Consider the following 22320-nt stretch of genomic DNA (forward strand, 5'->3'; position numbering starts at 1 on the left):
TAACAGGGGGCCCGCTCCCATCTTTATACTAAAAAAGGGGGCTGACCCGGTGACTAGGTCCGGCCTATGGGTGGGACTAGGTGGGGGGTGGTTACACCCCTCAGCCATGCCGGACTTCCCCAGGCCAGGGGCTGGTGTGCCCCTGGAACTGGTTCAGACTGGCCTATGCGTAGTGAGCACCGGGGTGCCACTCAGCAGTCACCTTCCTGTAAAGCCCTGCCTACCCAGGATACACAAAACCATGTCTGGGACGGTGCTAGCACCGCCCCTGACAGGAAACCCTTTGTCCAGGCTCCCCTCGCTGGAAGGACTCCCAGCTGCAGGGGGTCAGACTCGTGTCTGTGGTGGCAGCATCCATTTTGTGGAGCTGAGGCTTCAGTTAACTTTAACCGGGGTTCACAGTTACATACATGTCGTGTCCCTCTAGAAGGGTGGAATGCTAACCCCGTCGCCAGAATTGGCGAGGGGTTAGTATTCCAATTCGTATGACACCTTACTCGACATGTTTTGATAAAGCAATACCAAAGATAGCATTTAACCGCGAGGATTATAATGCACTTAAGAGTATATGGTATGCGATATCATGGAACAGCTATTAGGACTTGATTCCGCAAGCTGCAGACAGGCTCAGCTCATGCCAGAGCACCATCTCACACGATTCCAAGCACTCTGCCTTCAGGATTGTCAAGGCCTGCCATAGGAGTGACTGATAGGAATCTGTGTGTCCATTTTAGGGTTAGGTATAGGTATACTACACCTACAGCAAAGGGTGATTACACGACTTTGCCCCAGCTGTCATGCAGCCAGTTGTGTCAAATTTAGGAGGCCAGCCAGGGGTGGCATAATACATGCTGCAGCCCCTGGCAGCCCTGGGTACACCTATGCCCTGAGTTACAGGGTCTGATAGGGTGGCCCAGTACCAATTGGAAATGTACCTAGGGTACATGGAATCCATTTTAAAGAGAGAGCAGTAGGCCTGGGGTCCTGATTGGCAGGGTCCCAGGTCGACTATGTCCAAAACCAGCTAAAACACAGGGCAAAAAGTTGGGGGCAACCATAGTCAGGATGTACCTTCCTACACAACCCCCCCCCAAACGAAAGGAGATAAGGCTATCCTTGTCCAGGTAAGCCTCTATTACCTAAGTGGCCATATAAGGAAGGACCAGCTCTGGCTTGGTTTCCCCCTGTGTCATGGTCCACTAGGCAACCCCTCACCCTAAGGGTATCTGAGGGTCTCCACCATAGGGAATCTCTGTCTCTGGTGTGTCTTGGGAAAGAAGAAGGCTGATGCTGGGATGGAGTACTGAAGTGAGGCTCCTCTACCTTTGGGCTCAACTTCCTCCAATCACCATTCATCATGTGTGCCTTTCTTTCTTTAGCTGAGATGCACTGAGCTCTCAGGGTCAGCCTCTGGCTACCTAAAGCTGGAGGCTGAGTCCCTCTGTTTGGCTTACTGGAGGGACAGGTCAGGTCTGGGGTTTTTAGGCCCCATGTTTGGCTGTGCCCAACAGTGTCCAGCTGTGGGAGTTCCCTAACTACTTTTAAGGGGGATCCCTCAGGAGTCTGTTCTATTTTCACTTGGCTAGGTTTACCAGCTTCAGTGATCCTAATCTGCTGATTAGGGGGTTCTTTTGGACAGGGGGCCCTTTGGGGTCCACCACTGGCCTCCCTGGTCTCTTCAGCCCTGGGCTGACTGAGGCAGGGTAGAGAGGTGCAGGTTACCTGCTCCAGACTGGGTCCCACCTGGGAAGGGTCCACTGCCATCAGGGGTTCTGCCAGGCTAGGCCTGACTACCTCTGGGGCAGTTCCTTCAACAGGGGTAGAGTCAGTTCCCTGAGGAGGCTGGCTCTCACCTAGTGTCTGGGAGGGGGAAGACTCTTCTTCCTCCTCAATGCTCTCTGTTTGAGTGGAGTGATCCATTGTTTCAGGCTTCACAACCTCACTATCTGTCTGAGTAGAGGCTGAGACCATTTCAACCTTGCCAACCTTTTCAGGAGGGCACTCAGTCTGTGTTTGGGCTGTGACTGTCACAGCCCTCCTATCCTGTTCTGAAAAGTCTGTCTGAGCCTGGGCAGTGGCTACCACTGCCCTTCCAACCTTTTCAGGGAGGAATGGTGCTTGGACTGGGGCTGTAGCTATTACTGCCCCACTAACCTGTCTGGATAGGCCTATCATTCTGGAATGAGTTTCTTGTTCCACCTCAGCCCATGCTGAGAGTTCCAGGTCATTCCCCAGTAAGCAATCTACAGGTAGGTTATCTGTCACTGCCACTCTCATGGGCCCTGTGACATTACCCCAGCTGAGCTTGACTACTGCCATGGGATGCCTTCTCTTCATTCCATGAATGTCTGTCACCTGATAAGTAAAACCAGGGGTCAGTTGAGCAGAGGGGACCAGATGGTCACTCACCATGGTGAGGCTGGCCCCTGTGTCTCTGAATGCCTCAACTTTCTGACCATTCACTAGAACTTCTTGTCTATACTTGCCCAAAATGTGGGGTCCAGTAGTGAAGTTGGCAAACCCCATGCCAGTCTCACAGACAAGAGTGTGGTCAGGGAACCTGGCTAAGCCATAGTCCTCCTGATTGCCCAAAGTAATGCCCACCACATTCTTGGGGGCACTCCCACCACCTGGGGGATTACCACTAGTGGTAACAGGAGGTTTAGGAGTATTACCTGGGGGCATATTTCCCTTATTACCATTTTTAGGGCAACTGGCATCACTTTTGTAATGGCCCACCTGTTTACAGGTATGGCAATAAGGTTTCTTTTGTTCAGAAGGAGTGTTCTGGGACCCACCACCCTTGTTGGAGTTTTGGGGCCCTTGGGAAGTCTTCTCTGTGGATTTATCCCCACCCTTCTCTTGAGGCTTGGTTGATTCCTTTTTCTGGTCACCACCCTGGTTTTTAGGCCTAACCCTAGTTCTGACCCATTTGTCTGCCCTCTTACCCAATTCCTGTGGAGAGGTCAACTCAGAGTCTACCAGGTGCTGATGTAATAGCTGGTTCTGACAATTATTTAAGATTTGCTCCCTCATAATTAGATTATACAATCCTTTAAAATCAGTAACCTTACTACCCAGTAGCCAGCCTTCAAAAGCCTTAGTGGCACAATCAACAAAGTCAGTCCAATCTTGAGACTGAGTTTTCTGGGTGTCTCTGAACAGCATCCTGTATTGTTCAGTGGTTAAACCGAACCCATCAACCAGTACATTCTTCAAGACTTGGTAATTGTTAGCATCCTCCACCCTTGTGGTGAGGAGCTTATCTCTACCTTTACCATCAAAGGAGAGCCACAAGATAGCTGCCCACTGACTTTGGGGAACACCCTGCACAGTGCAGGCTCTCTCCAAAGCAGTAATCCATTTGTGGATGTCATCCCCTTCCCTAAAGGGGGGCACTATCTTATTCAGGTGCTTTGTATCAAAACTCCTTTCCCTATTGCTAGGTTTATTGCTGCCACCAGTGGGAACTGTCCCACTCAATTGTTGCTCTCTAGCAAAGGCAAGTCTCTCTTTGGCCAGGGCAAGTTCTTCCCTTTCAATCCTCAGTTTGACTGCCCTTTCTTCAGCTTCATACACTCTCCTCTTAGGGGAAGACATTCCTCTGTGAGAAGAGTTGAGAGAGCCATTGGTTCGAAAGGATCTGCTAGAGCCTCTTGATAGAGACCTAACTCGTCCATTCCCAATGTTAAGCTGACCTGAGAGTGGGCCCAGGGGTCCCCCAGTACCAAGCTCATGTCTGCTTAAGTTGGACCTGCTTAGTCTGCTGACTTCTACCTGTCCCTTATCTGCCTCATCCCCTGATAACTCATCCTCATCCTCAGCAACATCTGCCTCAAGGAGGGGATGGATATCAAAGGGACCCTGTAAGGAGGGCAAACTTCCATCTGGATTAGAAGGGTCTGGGTTACCAGCCCTACTGGCATCATAAGCCTCTAGGAGACCAATCAGAAAGGAAGTGGTGGGGTTAGACCCCTGTTTTAGTTTCCTGAGAGTACACACTTGTCGTAACTCATGGAAGCTAAGCGCAGTATATCTTGAAGGGATGACCTGTGGAGGGTCAACTGACACAAGGGGAACCTCAGTGTTTCCTCCTTTGTCCGACATACTGTTTCTAGTGTGGTGTAAGTGATGCACCTACCTACACTATGTGTTTACCTACTGATCCCTTGCTAAGAGTTGCAGCCAAGGTGTGCTAAGCCTTGAGGAGCTACAACAGCTGGTTCAGTAGAACTCAGAGTATTCTAAGCTTTAGTTATGTGTACCTAACAGTACTTATGTGATCTTTCAACAAGATATTCTTAGGATACGTGTGGTAAAACAACAGCAAGCTCAAATCCCAACCGCTGCTCACCAATGTGAGAAGGTGGCCTGATATGCAGTGCTCACTATTCTAGTGAACACTATGTATCAGTCCAGCAACCCTTATTGATGATTGGTTGTAAGTCAACCTTATAGACCAGCTATCCTAGTAGCGTGGATACGAGCAGTCTAAGGCTAAAGACTCGAGAGGGCGCGTTAAGCCAGCTGTTTACCACACATATACCCCTTGAATACCAAGTGAAAGGACACCACACAAGTGTTATGAAAATAAACAGTTATTTATTTAAAGATCACAACAGCCCTGTACTCTTTATGAGGACAGGGTACTAAGCACAAACCAAAACTCTTACAAAAGTACTTAAGTTAGCACAGTATATACAAATGCCCGAGGGGCACGGAAAACCATATACTCTGAAAGTGGAATGCGAAATTCCTAGCAGGTAAGTACAGTACTAATAGCTTTTGGAATCGCTAGGACTTGACTAGGGAATCGTTAGATTATGTCTAGGAGGCCTAGGGGACTCGGGTGCAGTGTGTGCACTCTCACGCGAGATGCGGGACAAAAGTCTATGGTAGCTAGGAATTAGAAAGTTAGTGTTCTCGGGCGAACCCGACCTGGTAGGGAGAAAACGAAAGTAGATTCTGACCCTTGGATAGTGAGGCTATGCTGGGGCACCGAAATGCCGAAGTTACCTAGCCCAGGGGCTGCAGCTGCATAGGTCTGAAAAGACGTCGGGAATCCTCGTAGACGGACCAGGAGCCGGAAGAAAAGATGCTGGCCGGTGACCAGTGAAGAAAGTTCAGTCGGATCCAAGCCTGGATCTTGAAGATAGATGACACCTGAAAGCAGAGGGGACCAAGTTCGAGACTACTAGCCAGTAGTCAGTGGGCACCAGGAGGGCACCGGATGGTAGCCACCTCGACTAGGTGAGTGGGTGACGCTTGACTCGAAGATCTCACGGACCAGGAGGCGTTGTCGGCGACCAGGATGGAGGATCGAGCTGTCCCACGAAGATAGAAGCTGTCGGCGTCGCTGGACCCAGGATTGGGCAACAAAGCCTTGGCAAATTCAAGCCCACGCGGTGGACCTAAAATGGCGTCTGGAGTGGACCAGGAGGGTCCGGGGTGCTTCTCTTGAAGAAGGAAGCAAAGGCCAGCCTGGAGCAACCAGACCAGCAGTCGTGAAGTCGTTGGGCGTCGTTCAGAGGGCCACAAGCCAGCCGGCTGGTAGCCAAACAACGCGGTGCACAGCAAACAGCAGAAGGGCCCCACGCAGATCGTGGAGATGCAGGGGGGCTGATCTTGGGTGCTGGAGCTGCGCAGGGTCGGGGCTTCTCGGACCCCAAAGCACTCACCAGTGGAGGACACGGTGGGCTTGCAGTAAAGATGTCGTGCAGTCTTGGCGATCGTCGGTCCCTTGAGGTCTCGTCGCACTCACGGTTCTCAGCTGGGCTGTAGAGGTGAGTAGAGGTCAGAGGGGCCAGGGAAGCCGGGTCTCGTCGAGCTGGGTCGTCGGATTCGTGATGAAGGACTTGCAGCAGACCGCAGTGTTCTTTAGGATGGTGCCTGCGGATGCAGGGTGACTACTCCTTAGCCACAAGGGAGAATCTTGAAGAAGAAATCGTGAAGTCCTTTCGAAGAAAGTGGTATCTTGATTCCAAAGATGATCTAATTTTAACAGGGGGCCCGCTCCCATCTTTATACTAAAAAAGGGGGCTGACCCGGTGACTAGGTCCGGCCTATGGGTGGGACTAGGTGGGGGGTGGTTACACCCCTCAGCCATGCCGGACTTCCCCAGGCCAGGGGCTGGTGTGCCCCTGGAACTGGTTCAGACTGGCCTATGCGTAGTGAGCACCGGGGTGCCACTCAGCAGTCACCTTCCTGTAAAGCCCTGCCTACCCAGGATACACAAAACCATGTCTGGGACGGTGCTAGCACCGCCCCTGACAGGAAACCCTTTGTCCAGGCTCCCCTCGCTGGAAGGACTCCCAGCTGCAGGGGGTCAGACTCGTGTCTGTGGTGGCAGCATCCATTTTGTGGAGCTGAGGCTTCAGTTAACTTTAACCGGGGTTCACAGTTACATACATGTCGTGTCCCTCTAGAAGGGTGGAATGCTAACCCCGTCGCCAGAATTGGCGAGGGGTTAGTATTCCAATTCGTATGACACCTTACTCGACATGTTTTGATAAAGCAATACCAAAGATAGCATTTAACCGCGAGGATTATAATGCACTTAAGAGTATATGGTATGCGATATCATGGAACAGCTATTAGGACTTGATTCCGCAAGCTGCAGACAGGCTCAGCTCATGCCAGAGCACCATCTCACACGATTCCAAGCACTCTGCCTTCAGGATTGTCAAGGCCTGCCATAGGAGTGACTGATAGGAATCTGTGTGTCCATTTTAGGGTTAGGTATAGGTATACTACACCTACAGCAAAGGGTGATTACACGACTTTGCCCCAGCTGTCATGCAGCCAGTTGTGTCAAATTTAGGAGGCCAGCCAGGGGTGGCATAATACATGCTGCAGCCCCTGGCAGCCCTGGGTACACCTATGCCCTGAGTTACAGGGTCTGATAGGGTGGCCCAGTACCAATTGGAAATGTACCTAGGGTACATGGAATCCATTTTAAAGAGAGAGCAGTAGGCCTGGGGTCCTGATTGGCAGGGTCCCAGGTCGACTATGTCCAAAACCAGCTAAAACACAGGGCAAAAAGTTGGGGGCAACCATAGTCAGGATGTACCTTCCTACAGGCATCACACACATGTATCCTCCTGTTCCGTTTGTGATGCCTCAGTGGGACTTGAACCTGGTCCTAACCTTTTTGATGTGTGCTCCCTTTGAGCCACTTCATTCCTGTCCTCTCAGTCTCTTGACTTTGAAAACGGCCTTCCTGGTTGCCATCACCTCTGCCAGGAGAGTGAGTGAGCTCCAGGCTCTTTCTGTCAAACCTCCTTTCTTGTCCATTCATCCAGACAAGGTGGTTCTAAGGACTAGACCTTCTTTCCTGCCCAAAGTAGTTTCTGCTTTTCACATCGGGCAGTCCATCACCCTCCCCTCCTTCTTCCCGCCTCCGCATCCCTCAAAGGATGAAGAGCGGCTCCATCGTCTGGACCCAAAACGTGCGCTTTCATTTTACATGGATCGCACACGCCAGTTCCGGGTGGATGACCAACTGTTTGTTGGCTACGTGGGTGCGAAGAAGGGACGGGCGGTACATAAACGGACCATCTCTCGGTGGGTCGTTCTGTGCATCAAAGCGTGCTACTCTTTGGCTCGCAAGGAGCCTCCTGTTGGGCTGAGGGCCCATTCCACTCGGGCCACGGCAGCTACTACTGCCCTGGGCCGGGGAGTCCCCTTGCAGGACATTTGCCAGGCGGCTACGTGGGCCTCGCTGCACACCTTTGCGAGGCACTACTGCCTGGACAGTCAAGTCCGGAGGGATGGCTTCTTTGGCCGTTCTGTCCTCCAGGACTTTCTGGTGTAGGAATGTATTGGTTCGCAGACCCACCACCGGGGTTGGTATTGCGGGGGTATCTATTCTAAGGTAAGGAATCTAATACTAACGTGTTTCTTTCAGATGAACAAGTTACTTACCTTCGGTAACGATATATCTGTAAGAAACATTGGTTAGTATTAGATTCCTTACCGACCCACCCATCCTCCCCGTTCTGCGAACTGATACCTAGGGTTAAGGACAATCCCTTTCAGGGCCCTAGTTTTCAATGGCACCAGTGTTGGTTCTCACATGGCTCTGCGTGTTCTGGCGCGGAAAAGCTGTGTGCAAAGAACTGACGTCAGCGCGCGGAGGCGGCGTCTATATACTCCAGCGATGTCATCACGGCGCACGACGGACGCGGAGCCGCAGGGGACGCCTGCAGACGACGCCTACCGACGCGCAGGGGTACTGCTACGCAAAAGTTTCCGGATCCAGACTGACGCCTGGGGATATTCTAAGGTAAGGAATCTAACACTAACTAATGTTTCTTACAGATATATCGTTACCGAAGGTAAGTAACTTGTTCTTCACGGACAGCACCACCGCCATGTGGTACTGTAACAAACAGGGCAGGGTGGGGTCGTGGACCCTATGCCACGAGGCTCTGCGCCTCTGGCAGTGGCTGGAACATCAGTGCGTGACCCTGGTGGTTTAACACCTGGCAGGTTCCCTGAACGCCAGGGCGGACAAACTCAGCCGTCGGTTCATGATGGATCACGAATGGCGTCTGAACTCGGACGTGGCACAAGGCCTCTTTCAGCAGTGGGAAGAGCCTTGGTTAGATCTATTCGCCACAGAAGAGAACGCGCAATGTCATCAGGCGCTCGCTCGAGACGCTTTTTTGTCGCGAGTGAAGTTGCGGTCTATTGTACGCCTTTCCGCCTATACCACTTCTGCCCAGAGTGCTGAAGAAGATCAAGCGCGACCGGGCCCAAGTCATCCTTGTGGCTCCGGACTTTTCCAGATATTTCGAGATGGACCTTTGTGCTTTATCAGCACAGCTGTGTGTGTTAAATACATGATCTTCAAATGAGAGTATCCAATGTTATTAATATTTTGGATCCGATGATTTGTTGTAGAAGCGATTACTCCGTTTCTTACTTGGCTTCTCTGTGAGGCACTCAGTTATGTTTCGGCTCAGCCTGATATGGTGAGTGGTCAGAAAATGGACGAAAAAGAAAGCCTGTCACATCAGTGAGAGTAGAGGGACTGACAGAGGTACACCTCTAGAAGCAATGCTAGTCCATGGCCCCTGGGGATCAGAGGCAGCGTTGAGTAGGCCTGCAGCAGTGCCGCCTACTCCCATGACCTGAGGGCCACAGACAGAGCTTCCAGTGCTACCAGACCTCACCTGGTTTGCGGCGGTTGTAGCGGCTTCTGCGCAGGAGAGCACAAGCGCACCATCGCTGATGTGACTGCCTTACTAGCCACCCTCTTGCTGCTATTTACCCATCACTATAGAAGCCTTTCCAAGATTTTCTGGAGCCTTCAGTCCGCGTCCTCTGATAGTGCCCTCTAGCAGCTGTTTTCACAACTTAAGCATTGTGCTGTGTGTTAGCTGCTGGGGACGACTAGATTGAGTAGGCAATGCATTTACAGCCAATTGTGGCTGGGAGGGCTACATGGTGCTGGATGGTGGATATGCAGTTGGGGAATGGAATTGGGGAGTGGAGCTGGCATGCAGCCCTCTATGCTAGTAAGGCACAAGCTGCTCAGGCCTAATGCCAGCCCCCTCCTTGCCCACTACCGGTGAACCATGGCCCAAGGGACTTACCTTAACTCTGCTTGCTGGTTATGCTGGTCGGGCCACCCCGCGGCACTGCACGTTATAACCCTCTCCTCTCTGCCATCAAACCCGGAGGTTAGCAACCGTCTAACCTCCTAAGGCGCAGTCTAGTTGGCAGTGGCAGACAGGTGAGAGGAGAGACCGAATTCCCTGGTAACAGACTCCCCTTAAAGAACCCCTCGCCGCAGCCGGGCTCACATCTTCTGCCACGCCCACTGCTCGCACACTCTCCAACACTGCAGGTGCCGATTGGCTGCTAGCACTTAATCATGTATTGCATTGCTCAGAGTAATATAAGGGCACTAAATCTGCATGCTGACACCAGTTTCTCTTTGTCTGCGCCCAAAGTTGGGAACCCAGAGCTTTGCTCCCACTTATTTCACCTTTCACAAAATTCTCACATTCTTCATCAAACTTGGCTGGGTGCAGTGATGTTGCCCTTATGGATGGCAGGTTTCAGTCCATGGTGACATTCCAGAAGCAAATGTCAGTGATGGACCACATAACATCTACTTATGGTGCTTCACACCAAGCATGACTCCAAGTTGTGTGAAAAATGATTTCTGATGCACTTAAAACCATCAAGGACAGGGGAGTTCCAAGGTTTGTTGCAGAACACACAAAGCAAGGTCTGTCCAATATAAATCACCCTCATCAGTTAGGTCCAAGGGGAAGTCGAGGAAGCAATATAAGAAGCACAACCCAATCTCTACGATGTCTAGTTGCTCCTGATCCAGGGGGGCAGTACATAGTCAGCAGTCGCAGCACCTTACTTCAACATCAACTAATTGTGGCCTTGTAGCCAAAGCAGCCAGAGTTTTCTTGGCTATTGCTGATTCTGAAAATGGTTTCTGCCTTAACGAAGGCTAGGCTACAGCTGTTTAATTTAATTTCATTACAGTTCCCTTTGGTGTGCCTTCTGTCCCCCATGGTCCCATCTGGGTTTCCAGTAGGAACTTCTGCTCGATGGCTCTGTGACAACGTAACAGAAGAAAAGGTGCAATGCCCATGGAATAAAGGAAAGACCACCTCTGTGGAATGGACTCATATCATCCATTAATAAGATTCCAACCTAAATACTGCACACTGCCATAAACTGATTTCAGTAGCTTCACGTCCATCAGTGCAGATGGAGATCAGAAAGAAACTGACGTCCGAGCACAGAGGTGGCGCATGTATGGTGGCCCTGACGTAATGTCTGGGACAGGGCGGACAAGCACAATGGCACCTGTCGACTTGTGAGCGAATTGCTACAAACGTTTCCGGATCCAGTCTAGCACCTGAGGAAATTAACAAGGAGAGGACCCTGCTTTTAAAAAGTGTCTACCAGAAAACCCTTTATCGAAGTTAAGTCACTTGTTTGTCTAGGATTACAAGGAAGTAACTTACCTTGGGTGTGAGGAATAACTGAATTTATGAATTTGGGGGAACTACTGTGACAGATAAGTAAATATTGTGTTCGAGGCATATGGGCTGCTAAATTCATATCTGTGCATAGATCGCCGCCTACTGTAGGGTCCGGATGATTGCACATTGTTGTCCTGGAAGAGTCTTCGAAGTATCACGAGATAGGTGGCTCCTCCCCTGGACTACAGTGCGCATGGGCATCCTCTCCATCCTTAGATTGTTTTTTTCCGCCATTGGATTCGGATGTACTTTCCTTTACTCGAAGTTCGGAATCGAAAAAAACTTTTCTAAAAGTCCAAAAGGCCTTCGGACTCGTCTGTATTGTTTTCGACAAGCGCCGGAGCCGGAAAATATCTTTGACGATGAAGATGATCTCGTTGAAGCTGAAGAATCAGATCAACAGTCGGATCGAGATTCAGGGCATGACTCCAACTAATATGCCGACGAAGGAGAAGACATCGTCGAGGTAGGAGACGACGAACAAGGGATCGGAGCCGTTGAAGATGACTCCAGTGATGAAACGGGGCCAACCGTGAGTACGACGCCCCAAACATACACTTCTATGGTTCCACAGGCTCAGGTCGAGGCATCGCCGGAAGGCCTTAGCCAAGATCTTGAAACCCATTCTATAGCCCCGCGATACAGCTCGGCTAAGAATATTAGAAAAGAGCCATCTGATCAACATTACCCGAAATTGTTGATACCGAAAGTTATGGAACCAAAAACGAAACCGAAACTGGTCGACTACACAGTCTTCGGACCAAACTACGTCGATCCATCGGAGTCGATCCCAAAGAAGATCGTCGACAATACGGTCTTCGGACCAAACTATATCGATCCATCGGAGTCGAACACAATGGTCGTCGAGCCGAAGGCCAGCGCACCTATATCCACTCCAAAACAAAAGGCCGTCGAACCGATAAGATCGGCGCCGACAACACAAAAAAGGGACTCGTTCCGAAGAAGGTTGTCGAACCGAAACAGAGTCGACAAACCAATGGCTGTGCAACCGAAGACGATCGAGCCGAATAAAATCGACCAAAAGAAGGCCATCGAGCCGAGACCACAAGGCATCGGTCCGAAACCACAGGTCTCGAGGACGCCACAAGGTCAGAAGGGCACTATCGACACGACAAAGAACGTCGAACCGATAAGAACATCGGCTCCGAAGAAACAGGCACAACCTAAAAAGACTGTTGGAACACAAAGGGCTCTCGGACCGATCAAATTTGGCCTACCAACTTCCTTTAAGACAAAGGCGATCGACCCGAAGTCCGGGATCGAACCGAAACAAACAAAACCAAAGACATTGGGAAAAAAAACAAGGACTACTGAGCAGGAGATCTTATATCCAGACCCCTCATCAGAAGAACAGTCAAAACTTTACATTGACCCTAATTCTGGCAAAGTCACTCTCTACAAGAGGAAAATCAGACCAGAAACTGATAAACAGACATATCATCCCACTCAAAAAGAAAAGGGACTGTTCTACTTCACCTATTCTATTTGATCCTATAAAACCAACTATGCCTAACACATACACATATACACCCACACTCAGATGAAGAGGTGGATTATGAAGATAATGAGGAATACAATTACCCAGTAGACCCTGACCAACACAGTCCACCTCAACCATGGGCTGACACAGTAGATCCTGGTGACTCTCAGCCCATTCCAGATACACCTGCATACCCTGCTAAGCCTTCTCCTACAGAGGATACAGCTGCTTTTAATGCACTAATAGATAGGGCAGCCCTCCATCACAATGTAGAGATGCATGCAGACCCCATTGAGGAAGATTTCCTCTTTGACACTTTTGCCACATCAGAAAGATCTGTCAAAACACTACCTATGTTAAAAGGGGTACTTAAACATGCAGGTGACATATTTAAGGGAACAAATAGGGCACGGGTCATTAACCCCAGAATAGAGAGGAAATACAGACCAGCACCAGTAGACCCCATATATATTAAGGGACAACTCCTTTAGATTCTTTAGTGGTATCCAATGCACGTAAACGTGCAATCTCACAAACAACTGGAGAAGCTCCACCTCCTGACAAAGAATCAAAGATCTTAGAGACCTCAGGAAAGAGGGTAGCTGCTCAAGCAGCTAATATATGTCGGCTAAGTCTATGGGAGCCTTGCAGTCCCAACAACATAGAGGCTCCTTTCGTCGCTCCAATTACAGAGGAGCTACAAGAGGTAACTCATCACAGCAGACCTCAAACTACAAAAGGAATACGCAAACCACCTACAATAAGAACAATAGAGGTGGATACCGCGGCAATAACAACAAAGGCAGAGGACGAGGGAATAATACCACCAGATCCTCTACCAACACAAAACAGTGACTAATTGGCGCTACCCCCAGACCATACAACACCAGTCGGGGGACGATTACAGCAGTTCCTACCGGTCTGGCAAAACATCAGTACAGACAAGTGGGTAAGGCAAATTATCCAGGATGGCTATTGCTAGAGCTAACATCCACACCACCCAACACTGTCCTATGTCTGTAGAACACCTAAACATATTGCAGCAAGAAGTAATCAGCATGCTGCAAAAAGGGGCCATAGAACTAGTACCATTAGAACATCAGGGTACAGGGGTATACTCACTATATTTCCTCATCCCCAAAAAGGACGGGTCTCTCAGGCCAATTTTGGACCTCAGGCCCCTAAATCAATACATTTTATCAGAGCATTTTCATATGCTCTCTCTACAACAAGTCTTACCACTGCTGCAACAAGGAGACTTCCTCGCAACTTTGGACCTCAAAGACGCATACTTCCATATACCGATACATCCTGCTCACAGGAAATATCTCAGGTTCACAATACAGAATCAACATTACCAATTCAAAGTCCTTCCATTTGGTGTAACAACAGCCCCAAGGGTGTTCACAAAATGCCTAGCGACAGTAGCTGCACATTTGAGAAGACAACATATTCACGTCTATCTGTACCTGGACGACTGGCTAATACAAGCAAAGTCGCCCAGCAATGTCCAGCCGCATGTCCCGCACCATTCACCTCCTGCACAGTCTAGGCTTCACGTTGAACTACCCAAAATCTCATCTTCAGCCATCCCATGTACAGCAGTACCTGAGAGCAACGATAGATACTCTAGCAGCAAAAACATACCCAAACACTGCAAGAATCAACAGTATGCAACTGCTGATCCAAAAGTTCAAGCCCCAACACTCGCTCTCTGCCCGAGTGTTTATGCAACTCATAGGCATGATGGCTTCGTGCATCTTCATAGTCCCTCACGCAAGACTACACATGCGTCCGCTACAAGAGTGCTTATCACGGCAGTGGAACCTGGCTCAAGGACAATTGAAAGACCTAGTGTTGGTGACCAGTCGTGCATACAACTCTCTGCATTGGTGGAATCCACAAAACCTTTGCAAGGGATGACTGTTCCAAGAGCCTGTACCACAAATAGTGTTGACTACGGACGCATCCCTGATAGGATGGGGAGCCCATGTCCTTCAGTACACAGTGCAGGGCCTATGGACAACACAACAAAACAAAACAAAATGCACATCAACTTGCTAGAGCTGATGGCAATTTTTCTGGCAATGAAAGCGTTCAAAGTACATTTATGCAACAAGACTGTTGATCCGGACGGACAACATGACAGTAATGTACTACATACAGAAACAGGGAGGAACACACTCTCCACAGCTATCACATCTAGCCCAAAGCATGGGGAAGTGGGCCATTCAGAGAAACATTTTTCTCATGGCGGAACACCTCCCAGGCAAGGACAACCAAATAGCGGATCTGCTCAGCAGACACAGCCAACAAATGCACGAGTGGGAGATTCATCCCACAGTGCTACAACCATACTTCCAACAGTGGGGGCAACCAGAGATAGACCTTTTGCCACATGGGAAAACACAAAATGCCAGTACTTTGCCGCCAGGTTTCCACATCCACTGTCGCAGGGCAATGCGATATGGATGAACTGGTCAGGCAAATTTGCGTACGCTTTTCCCCCAGCACCGTTAATACCGCTAGTGGCACGCAAACTACGCCAGCATTCACTGACACTAATCCTGGTTGCTCCAACATGGGCTAGGCAACCATAGTACACAACTTTTCTAGAACTTTCCGTGGTGCCTCATCAAACACTGCGGCTAACACCCACTCTTCTCACTCAGAGCCATGGAGACATACAGCACCCAGATCCGCAACAACTGAACCTTGCAATCTGGCTCCTGAAGTCTTCGAGTTTGGGTACCTAAACTTACCTCCTGACTGTATGAACATTATCAAGGAGGCAAGAAAACCTACTACCAGAGCATGTTACGCTGCAAAGTGGAAGCGTTTTTCATTTACTGTAATAACAATGACATAAACCCACTAGATGCTTCAACGCAAAATATAATTTGCTATCTTTTGCACCAACATTGTTGCAATCTAGTTTATTCATCTATAAGAATACACTTAGCTGCCATTGCAGATTATCTTCAGAACAGGCAGCATCTTCCGCTGTTTAGAGTGCCTGCAATTAAAGCATTCATGGAGGGACTCAAACGAATAATCCCCCCAAAACACCCACCTTCACCTGTCTGGAACCTAAACATCGTTTTAACCAGACTAATGGGACCACCATTTGAACCGTTGCATTCATGTGAATTACAATTTCTAACATGGAAGGTGGCTTTTCTTGTAGCGATCACTTCGCTTAGAAGAGTTAGCAAGCTGCAAGCCCTAACTATTCAAGAGCCATTCATCCAAATACATGCAAATAGGGTGGTTCTTAGAACAAACCCTAAATTTATTCCAAAAGTGGTATCCTATTTTCATATCAATCAAACCATAGAACTGCCAGTGTTCTTTCCAAATCCACAGTCCGTACCTGAAAGGGCTCTACACACACTAGATGTCAAGAGAGCTCTTCTATACTACATTGATAGAACTAAGGATTTTATGAAGACTAAACAGTTGTTTGTTGCCTTTTCACCACAACACAAAGGCAACCCCATTTCAAAATCTGGGTTAGCCAGATGGATAGTTAAGTGCATTCAAATATGTTATCTAAAAGCAAAACACACTTTAACAGTTCCCCCAAGAGCGCATTCTACACGCAAACTAGGGGCATCCATGGCTTTCCTAGGAAACATTCCTCTAGAGGAAATATGTAGAGCAGCCACATGGTCTACAATACATACTGTCACAAAACACTATTGTATAGATGTACATTCCAAACAGCAAGCTGCTGTAGGACAGGCTGTTCTACAAACTGTTTCAGACTGCTGCAGCTGGCACAGGTAGCCACCGCTAAGGGAGAGACTGCAATACATTCTATGCACAGATATGAATTCAGCAGCCCACATGCATCGAACGGAATATGCTACTTACCAGTATGCATCTGTTCTTGGCATGTAGGGCTGCTGACATTCATATCACCCACCCTCCTCCCCGGTGCCTGTCGCAGCTGTAGAATTCATTCTTACTTTCTTGCATGGACATGTCTTATTGTACCATACTCCATCTTTGCCACAATGGCGAAAAACAATCTAAGGATGGAGAGGATGCCCATGCACACTGTAGTCCAGGGGAGGAGCCACCTATCTAGTGATACTTCGAAGACTCTTCCAGGACAACAATGTGCAATCATCCGGACCCAACACTAGGCGGCGATCTATGCACAGATATGAATGTCAGCAGCCCTACATGCCAAGAACAGATGCATACTGGTAAGTAGCATATTCCTTATTTAGTCTAACGAAAAACACAGACATCCATTACATTGTATCATAAAATTAAGGGAAAGGGCAGACTAGAAGGAAAAATGTAATACTAATGTGAACTTTCTTACATATTAAACACATTGTTAATTAGTAATGTGCAAATAGATTTTGTATTTTCAAATTACTTACATGATGAAATGATTAGTGACTTGATTCAACTTGAAAATTGTGTAATAATGGTGCTATTCTCATGTGCAGTGTGTTGAAAATATGGTATACAAAGAAATGTGAACAGAATTCATTTTCAACAGCATTAAACCAAGTTTGTGGTAGTCTCCATTCAACTAAGATTGCTAGAAAAGGTAGTTTCCCAAAGTGGAAGACCATACACTTCTGCTCAAATGAGGTGAAACCACAAAGAGATCTTGCACGAAGAAACTATTTTGGTAACTTCTCTGTTTTTTAAGTCTTCTTAGTGGTTTTTATATAATGTAATTAGTTAATGAAATCATATTCTGTCCAACATAGATCTTTTAGAAGTATGTGTCTTTTTTTTGTAGAAAATAAATTCTTCTTACGCCATAATGTACAAGTGAAAGCTTACTGATATGTACTAGTGTATGTATCGTAGAGAAGAGCATCATCAAATCTCTCACCTATTATGCATACAGCTCTCAACATCACCTTTCTAACATCTATAGGAAATCAGCATTTGATATGTTCAACTTCCTGGCCTCAAAACATCGGCAGCCTCCTGACTACAACCCCAATGATGAGGAAGAGGAGGAAGTGCTGCTCAAGTCTGCCAGGTATGAAGGCTGAAGGTTTTTTGGTGGTAAAGGGTGTTTTTGATGCTGTAAAAATATATTGGTTCCAGTTCTTTGTTTTGCCTGTTCAAGTCGTAATCCAGTGTTTTCAGAAGAGTATGTATTTGATGTGATGTATTGTTAATTTGTGGCAAATGTTATATTTGAGCTGTGTTTTGTCTGCATTTGTTACAGGAGGGCTACTAGCATGGACCTACCAATGCCAATGAGGTTCCGACACTTGAAGAAGACCTCGAAAGAAGCTGTTGGTGTCTATAGGTAAATATGACTTGGGCGACACAACTGTAGTAGGACATATCCAACAATGTAACTCTGGCACAACATTCACTTTCTCATTGCTATAGCACAACTAGTCCCGCACTGACTAAGTTTCCACCTCTTGTTGCAGTCACCCATAGCACTCACACTTACCGAAACTAGAGCCTCACGGGTCCCACATTTCACTGACACCAACTTTGCATTCTCCCAGTATTACATATCCAGGGGTCTCGTACCCACGGAGACCAAGGTCACACACCAATACTTACGCCTGATGGAGCCAGCTTTGACTGACACCAATCAACAATTCAGTCACAAAAATGCACTCCGTTCTGAAGTCACCAAGCTGCACTACCCAGTTAAAGAGGTCCATATGCCAAGGACTGATAAACGCCAAACTCTTCCATTGCTACTGCTTAATTTCACTCAGTCACTTTCTCCAAGTTGTTCTCTTCATGCTACAGGCTTATAAATCCCCTCCCTCACTTAGATCAGACAGTTGCTGCCCCCTATTACTAGATTCTTATGGGTCCCATCAAGGTTGGCATCATGCTATGTTCTTCCCACTACAAGAATTTCAATATGCATTTGATGATATTGCTGTTCTCAGGCAGTGTGTTGCTCTTACACAGGTCTCCTATCCATGGCCGTGGTTTGTTCTGCAAGCGAAACATTGATGCCGGTGAGATGGTGATCGAATACTCAGGAAATGTGATCCGATCCACTCTCACAGACAAACGGGAGAAATACTATGACAGCAAGGTGAGGTTTGACAAGAGTGCCATGCTTCGTGAAGTGAGGCACATGTTTGCCCTCCTTTGGGATTGTTGCTTCATGTGCGCTGGGGAAATTGATTGGGGAAGCATGCTTTACGGTTCCCAAGAATAACTTTTTGGTGTGCCGAAGTGTGTAATGCAATTAAATTAATTGGTTAATCTCCGGCTCCATTTAGTTGTAATTTATTTTTACTACAGTCTGTGGCTCTTTTAGGAAATTCGAAGTAATGCTGTGAATTTCCTTTTGGGAATAAAACCGAAAAAAGCATTAAGCATGTTTCATCTTACTCCAATATTGGAACTTTCATAGATTCACATGCCTGAACCATTCTCCGTCGTCGAGACGGGAGTCTCCAGTATATAAAAAAGCAGTGCTTAGTAGTATAGCAAACTGAAAAGAGGCCTAGGCCCATTTCCCTTTTGTAACCCATTGCCGTTGTTATGTAAAAAACGCCCAAACTTTTCCCTGAACCAATCAGTGCTCCTCACCCTCTGGAACACTCCTGAGAGAACCTTCTGCCCCTCAGATTTTTCTACCGCACGTTGTGCTAGGGAGTCTCCTTTGAGCTCTCCTCAAATTCTTTACTTTTACAGTATTTTGACTAAGATTTGAGGTCTTTTTCATCTACCATGTTTGAGAAGGAGAATAAAGGATTATTTAGAGCTTGTTCCACCTGCTCTAAGAAGAGGCTTTATACAGATGACCCTCACAAGGTTTGCATCTACTGCCTTTATCCAGACCATAAGGCAGCAGATTGTAAAGTATGTCGTACCTTTTTGAATAAAACCTTGAGGGATCGTGAGGGAAGGCTGCTGATCTGGCTCCAGAAGGTTAAAGCCAGGAAAGAAATCCTCTCAAGTGAGAGTGAAGAGGAATCTGTGGCGTCTAAGAGATCTCAGAAGAGAAGTAGATGTCCTCAATACACATTCCTCAGGAGAAAGACCTGAGAAGGCCCCAAAAAAGACCACTCCAGGGTCTTCAGGGCGCAGTCTATCTAAATCCCCTTCAGTTAAAGCTAAGGGGAAGAAGGGTACTGCTTGTGAGGTGAAACAAGTGAAATCCGCCTCAGAGCCACCAAAATCACCTCAGGAAATCAAGATTACCGTCAAACAGACTTCTTCTACGCCCTCTGAGAAGAAGGGTAGTGGTTCAGCACCGTCGACGGGACCGTCGACGAAAAAGGTGTCATCGACGACAAAAACACCTCCGTCGTCGACGAAGAAAGATGGTGTTAAAGCTGGTGAGAAAACGGCGTTGACGGAGATATTGTCGATGGGTTTACTGTCGACGACGGCAGCGTCGACGGTGACTACAACGTCGACGGTGGCGTCGAAGACGATGGCTTGGTCGACAGCGATGGGAATCTCGTCGACAGGCCCGTCGACGAGGGAAAAAACACCAGAGAAAAGATTGGTGCCTTGGAAAAGCCTATAACACCAGAGGCACTCACCATGACTGAGGATAAAGCGGAATGTTTTTTATACGACTTCAAGGACTCATATCGCAAATCTGTGCGATCCTTGCCTATTGTGAGTCATATTTGGGAGGAAGGATTAAAAGTCATGGAGACGCCAGCTACGGTGAGCCGGTTCTGGCCAGACTAGATAAAAAGTATAAGGCATCTATGGATGCTCCAGCTTGTCTTTTGGGTCATCCCAAACCGGATTCTGTGAATACTCAGGCGGCGCAACAGAAATCCAGGAACCCATCTGCTCCGATCACAACACCTCCGGACAGAGAGGGCAGAAGGTTGGATAATGCAGGAAAACGTTTCTCCTTAATGTCGGCTCTGCTAGTGAAAGCAGCTAATGCCCTCCCTATTTTGGGTAGGTACGACAGGCAGATGTGGTGTGACCTGTCTCCATACATTAACCAGGTGCCGGAACCAGAGAAGCAGGAGGCGAAGAAGATTCTCCTGGAAGGGGAGAGGACTTCGGCCGAAGTCATAGACTGCACTATGGATATAGCGACCACAGCTTTCAGATCCTTGGGAGGAGCAGCGGTCCTGCGCAGGCAAGGATGGCTGCGAGCAACGGCGTTTAGGCCGGAGGTGCAAAACAAGATTTTAGACCTCCCTTTCAATGGAGAAGATCTGTTTGGGAAGCATATTGATGATACTCTGCAAAGTATCAAGAAGGATACTGATATGGCAAAAGCTCTGGGGACACTGCAATACAGAAAACCCGCTTTTCGTGGCTCCAGGGGCAGAGGGCAGTCCTCGTATAGAGGAGGATACCAACAGGGGAGATATTCTTCTTATTCGGCCTCATCGCAGCCTTACCATCAACATTACAGTCAGTGTCAATCAGGAGGATATACAAAATCAACTCCAAGAGGACGGGGTGGCCGGGGAAAGGACAACACCCGTCTGCAATGACAACCTCCATCTTCCGGCTAGGTCAGATGGTCCCCTGGGGGGGAAAGATTGTTCACTATCTTCACAATTGGCGGAAAATAACAACGAACCAATGGGTCCTCAAAATAGTTCAATTCGGTCATACCCTAGAATTTCTTCAAACGCCCCCTTGTATGCCACCGATGCACCAGAGAGCCAACCATCTGCATCAACTCCGGCAGGATATTCGGGCAATGCTCCGAAAGGGAGCAATAGAACCGGTACCGAAAGCCCAGGAAAACAAGGGGTTTTACTCCCGTTTTTTTTCTTGTCAGGAAAAACAAGCTCCAATGGCGCCCCATTCTGGATCTCAGATCCTTAAACACCTATCTCAAGAAGCAATCTTTCAGGTTGGTGTCTCTGCAGGACATCCTTCCGTTATTGAACCCAGGAGATCATATGACTACATTGGATCTACAAGACGTGTATTTCCACGTGCCGATCGATCCTGCACACAAACAGTACCTTCGGTTGTTAGTAGCCAGAAGACATTACCAATTCAAAGTACTGCCATTCGGCTTGAAGTCAGCGCCGAGAGTATTCACGAAATGCCTGGCTCCAGTAGCGGCGGTGTTGAGGAAGCAAAGACCTCAAATATTTCCTTACCTCGACGACTGGTTAGTCAAAGCACCATCAAAGGTACAGGCCAGAGCGTCAACACAAGCCTGCATAGACTTGTTCACCAAACTTGGATTGACTCTCCACGAGGGAAAGTCAAACCTCCACCCAGCAAAAGTGATCACATTTCTGGGGGCAATATTGGACACGGAATGCAACAAGGCGTTCCCTTCCGAAGAAAGGCAACTGAGAATTGTTTCCCTCTTCCAAGACTTTGTAAAAAGAAAGTCTCTTTCAGTCCGCAGGTACAAATCCTTGCTGGGCATGATGTCATCTTGTATTCTGGTGCCTTGCTGCAGGTTAAGGATGCGCCCATGGCAGGAGCAGATCGATCTCCAATGGCGTCAGGCGGAGGGATCCTTCGACGATACAATATGGGTCACACCAGTGATGGTACAGGCAGCAGAGTGGTGGACACAAAAAGGAAATGTGTCAAGGTCTGACGTTTCTGGCAAGAGCGGCTCCTCTGGTGGTGACGACGGATGCGTCTTTAGAAGAATGGGGAGCTTTCCTTCAGGACCTTCAAGTCAGCAATTGCACATAAATCTGCTGGAGCTCAGAGCGATCCGCTTGGCATTACTCGTTTTTCTGCCAAGGATAAGAGGTTCGCCGGTGTTGGTAAGAACAGACAACACTACGACGATGCATTATGTGAACAAGCAAGGGGGAACAAGATCTCTCTGCCTGTCTCAGGAAGCCCAGGAGATATGGGAATGGA

General features: G+C 48.1%; 1 protein-coding gene across 2 annotated transcripts in view; it reads left to right on the forward strand.

The window, feature by feature from the left end:
- KMT2A (lysine methyltransferase 2A) overlaps nucleotides 1-22320 on the forward strand; it is a 1431261-nt gene that overhangs the window by 1390376 nt on the left and 18565 nt on the right. For both annotated transcript variants that reach the window (XM_086956712.1, XM_086956713.1), the window contains exons 32-34: nucleotides 17429-17536; nucleotides 17729-17812; nucleotides 18445-18574. In XM_086956712.1, the coding sequence (XP_086812838.1) occupies nucleotides 17429-17536; nucleotides 17729-17812; nucleotides 18445-18574 (322 nt within the window). The remainder of the gene's footprint in view (nucleotides 1-17428; nucleotides 17537-17728; nucleotides 17813-18444; nucleotides 18575-22320) is intronic.

Source organism: Lissotriton vulgaris, chromosome 2_1 (genome assembly GCF_964263255.1).
Source record: "Lissotriton vulgaris chromosome 2_1, aLisVul1.2, whole genome shotgun sequence".
NCBI lineage: Eukaryota > Metazoa > Chordata > Amphibia > Caudata > Salamandridae > Lissotriton > Lissotriton vulgaris.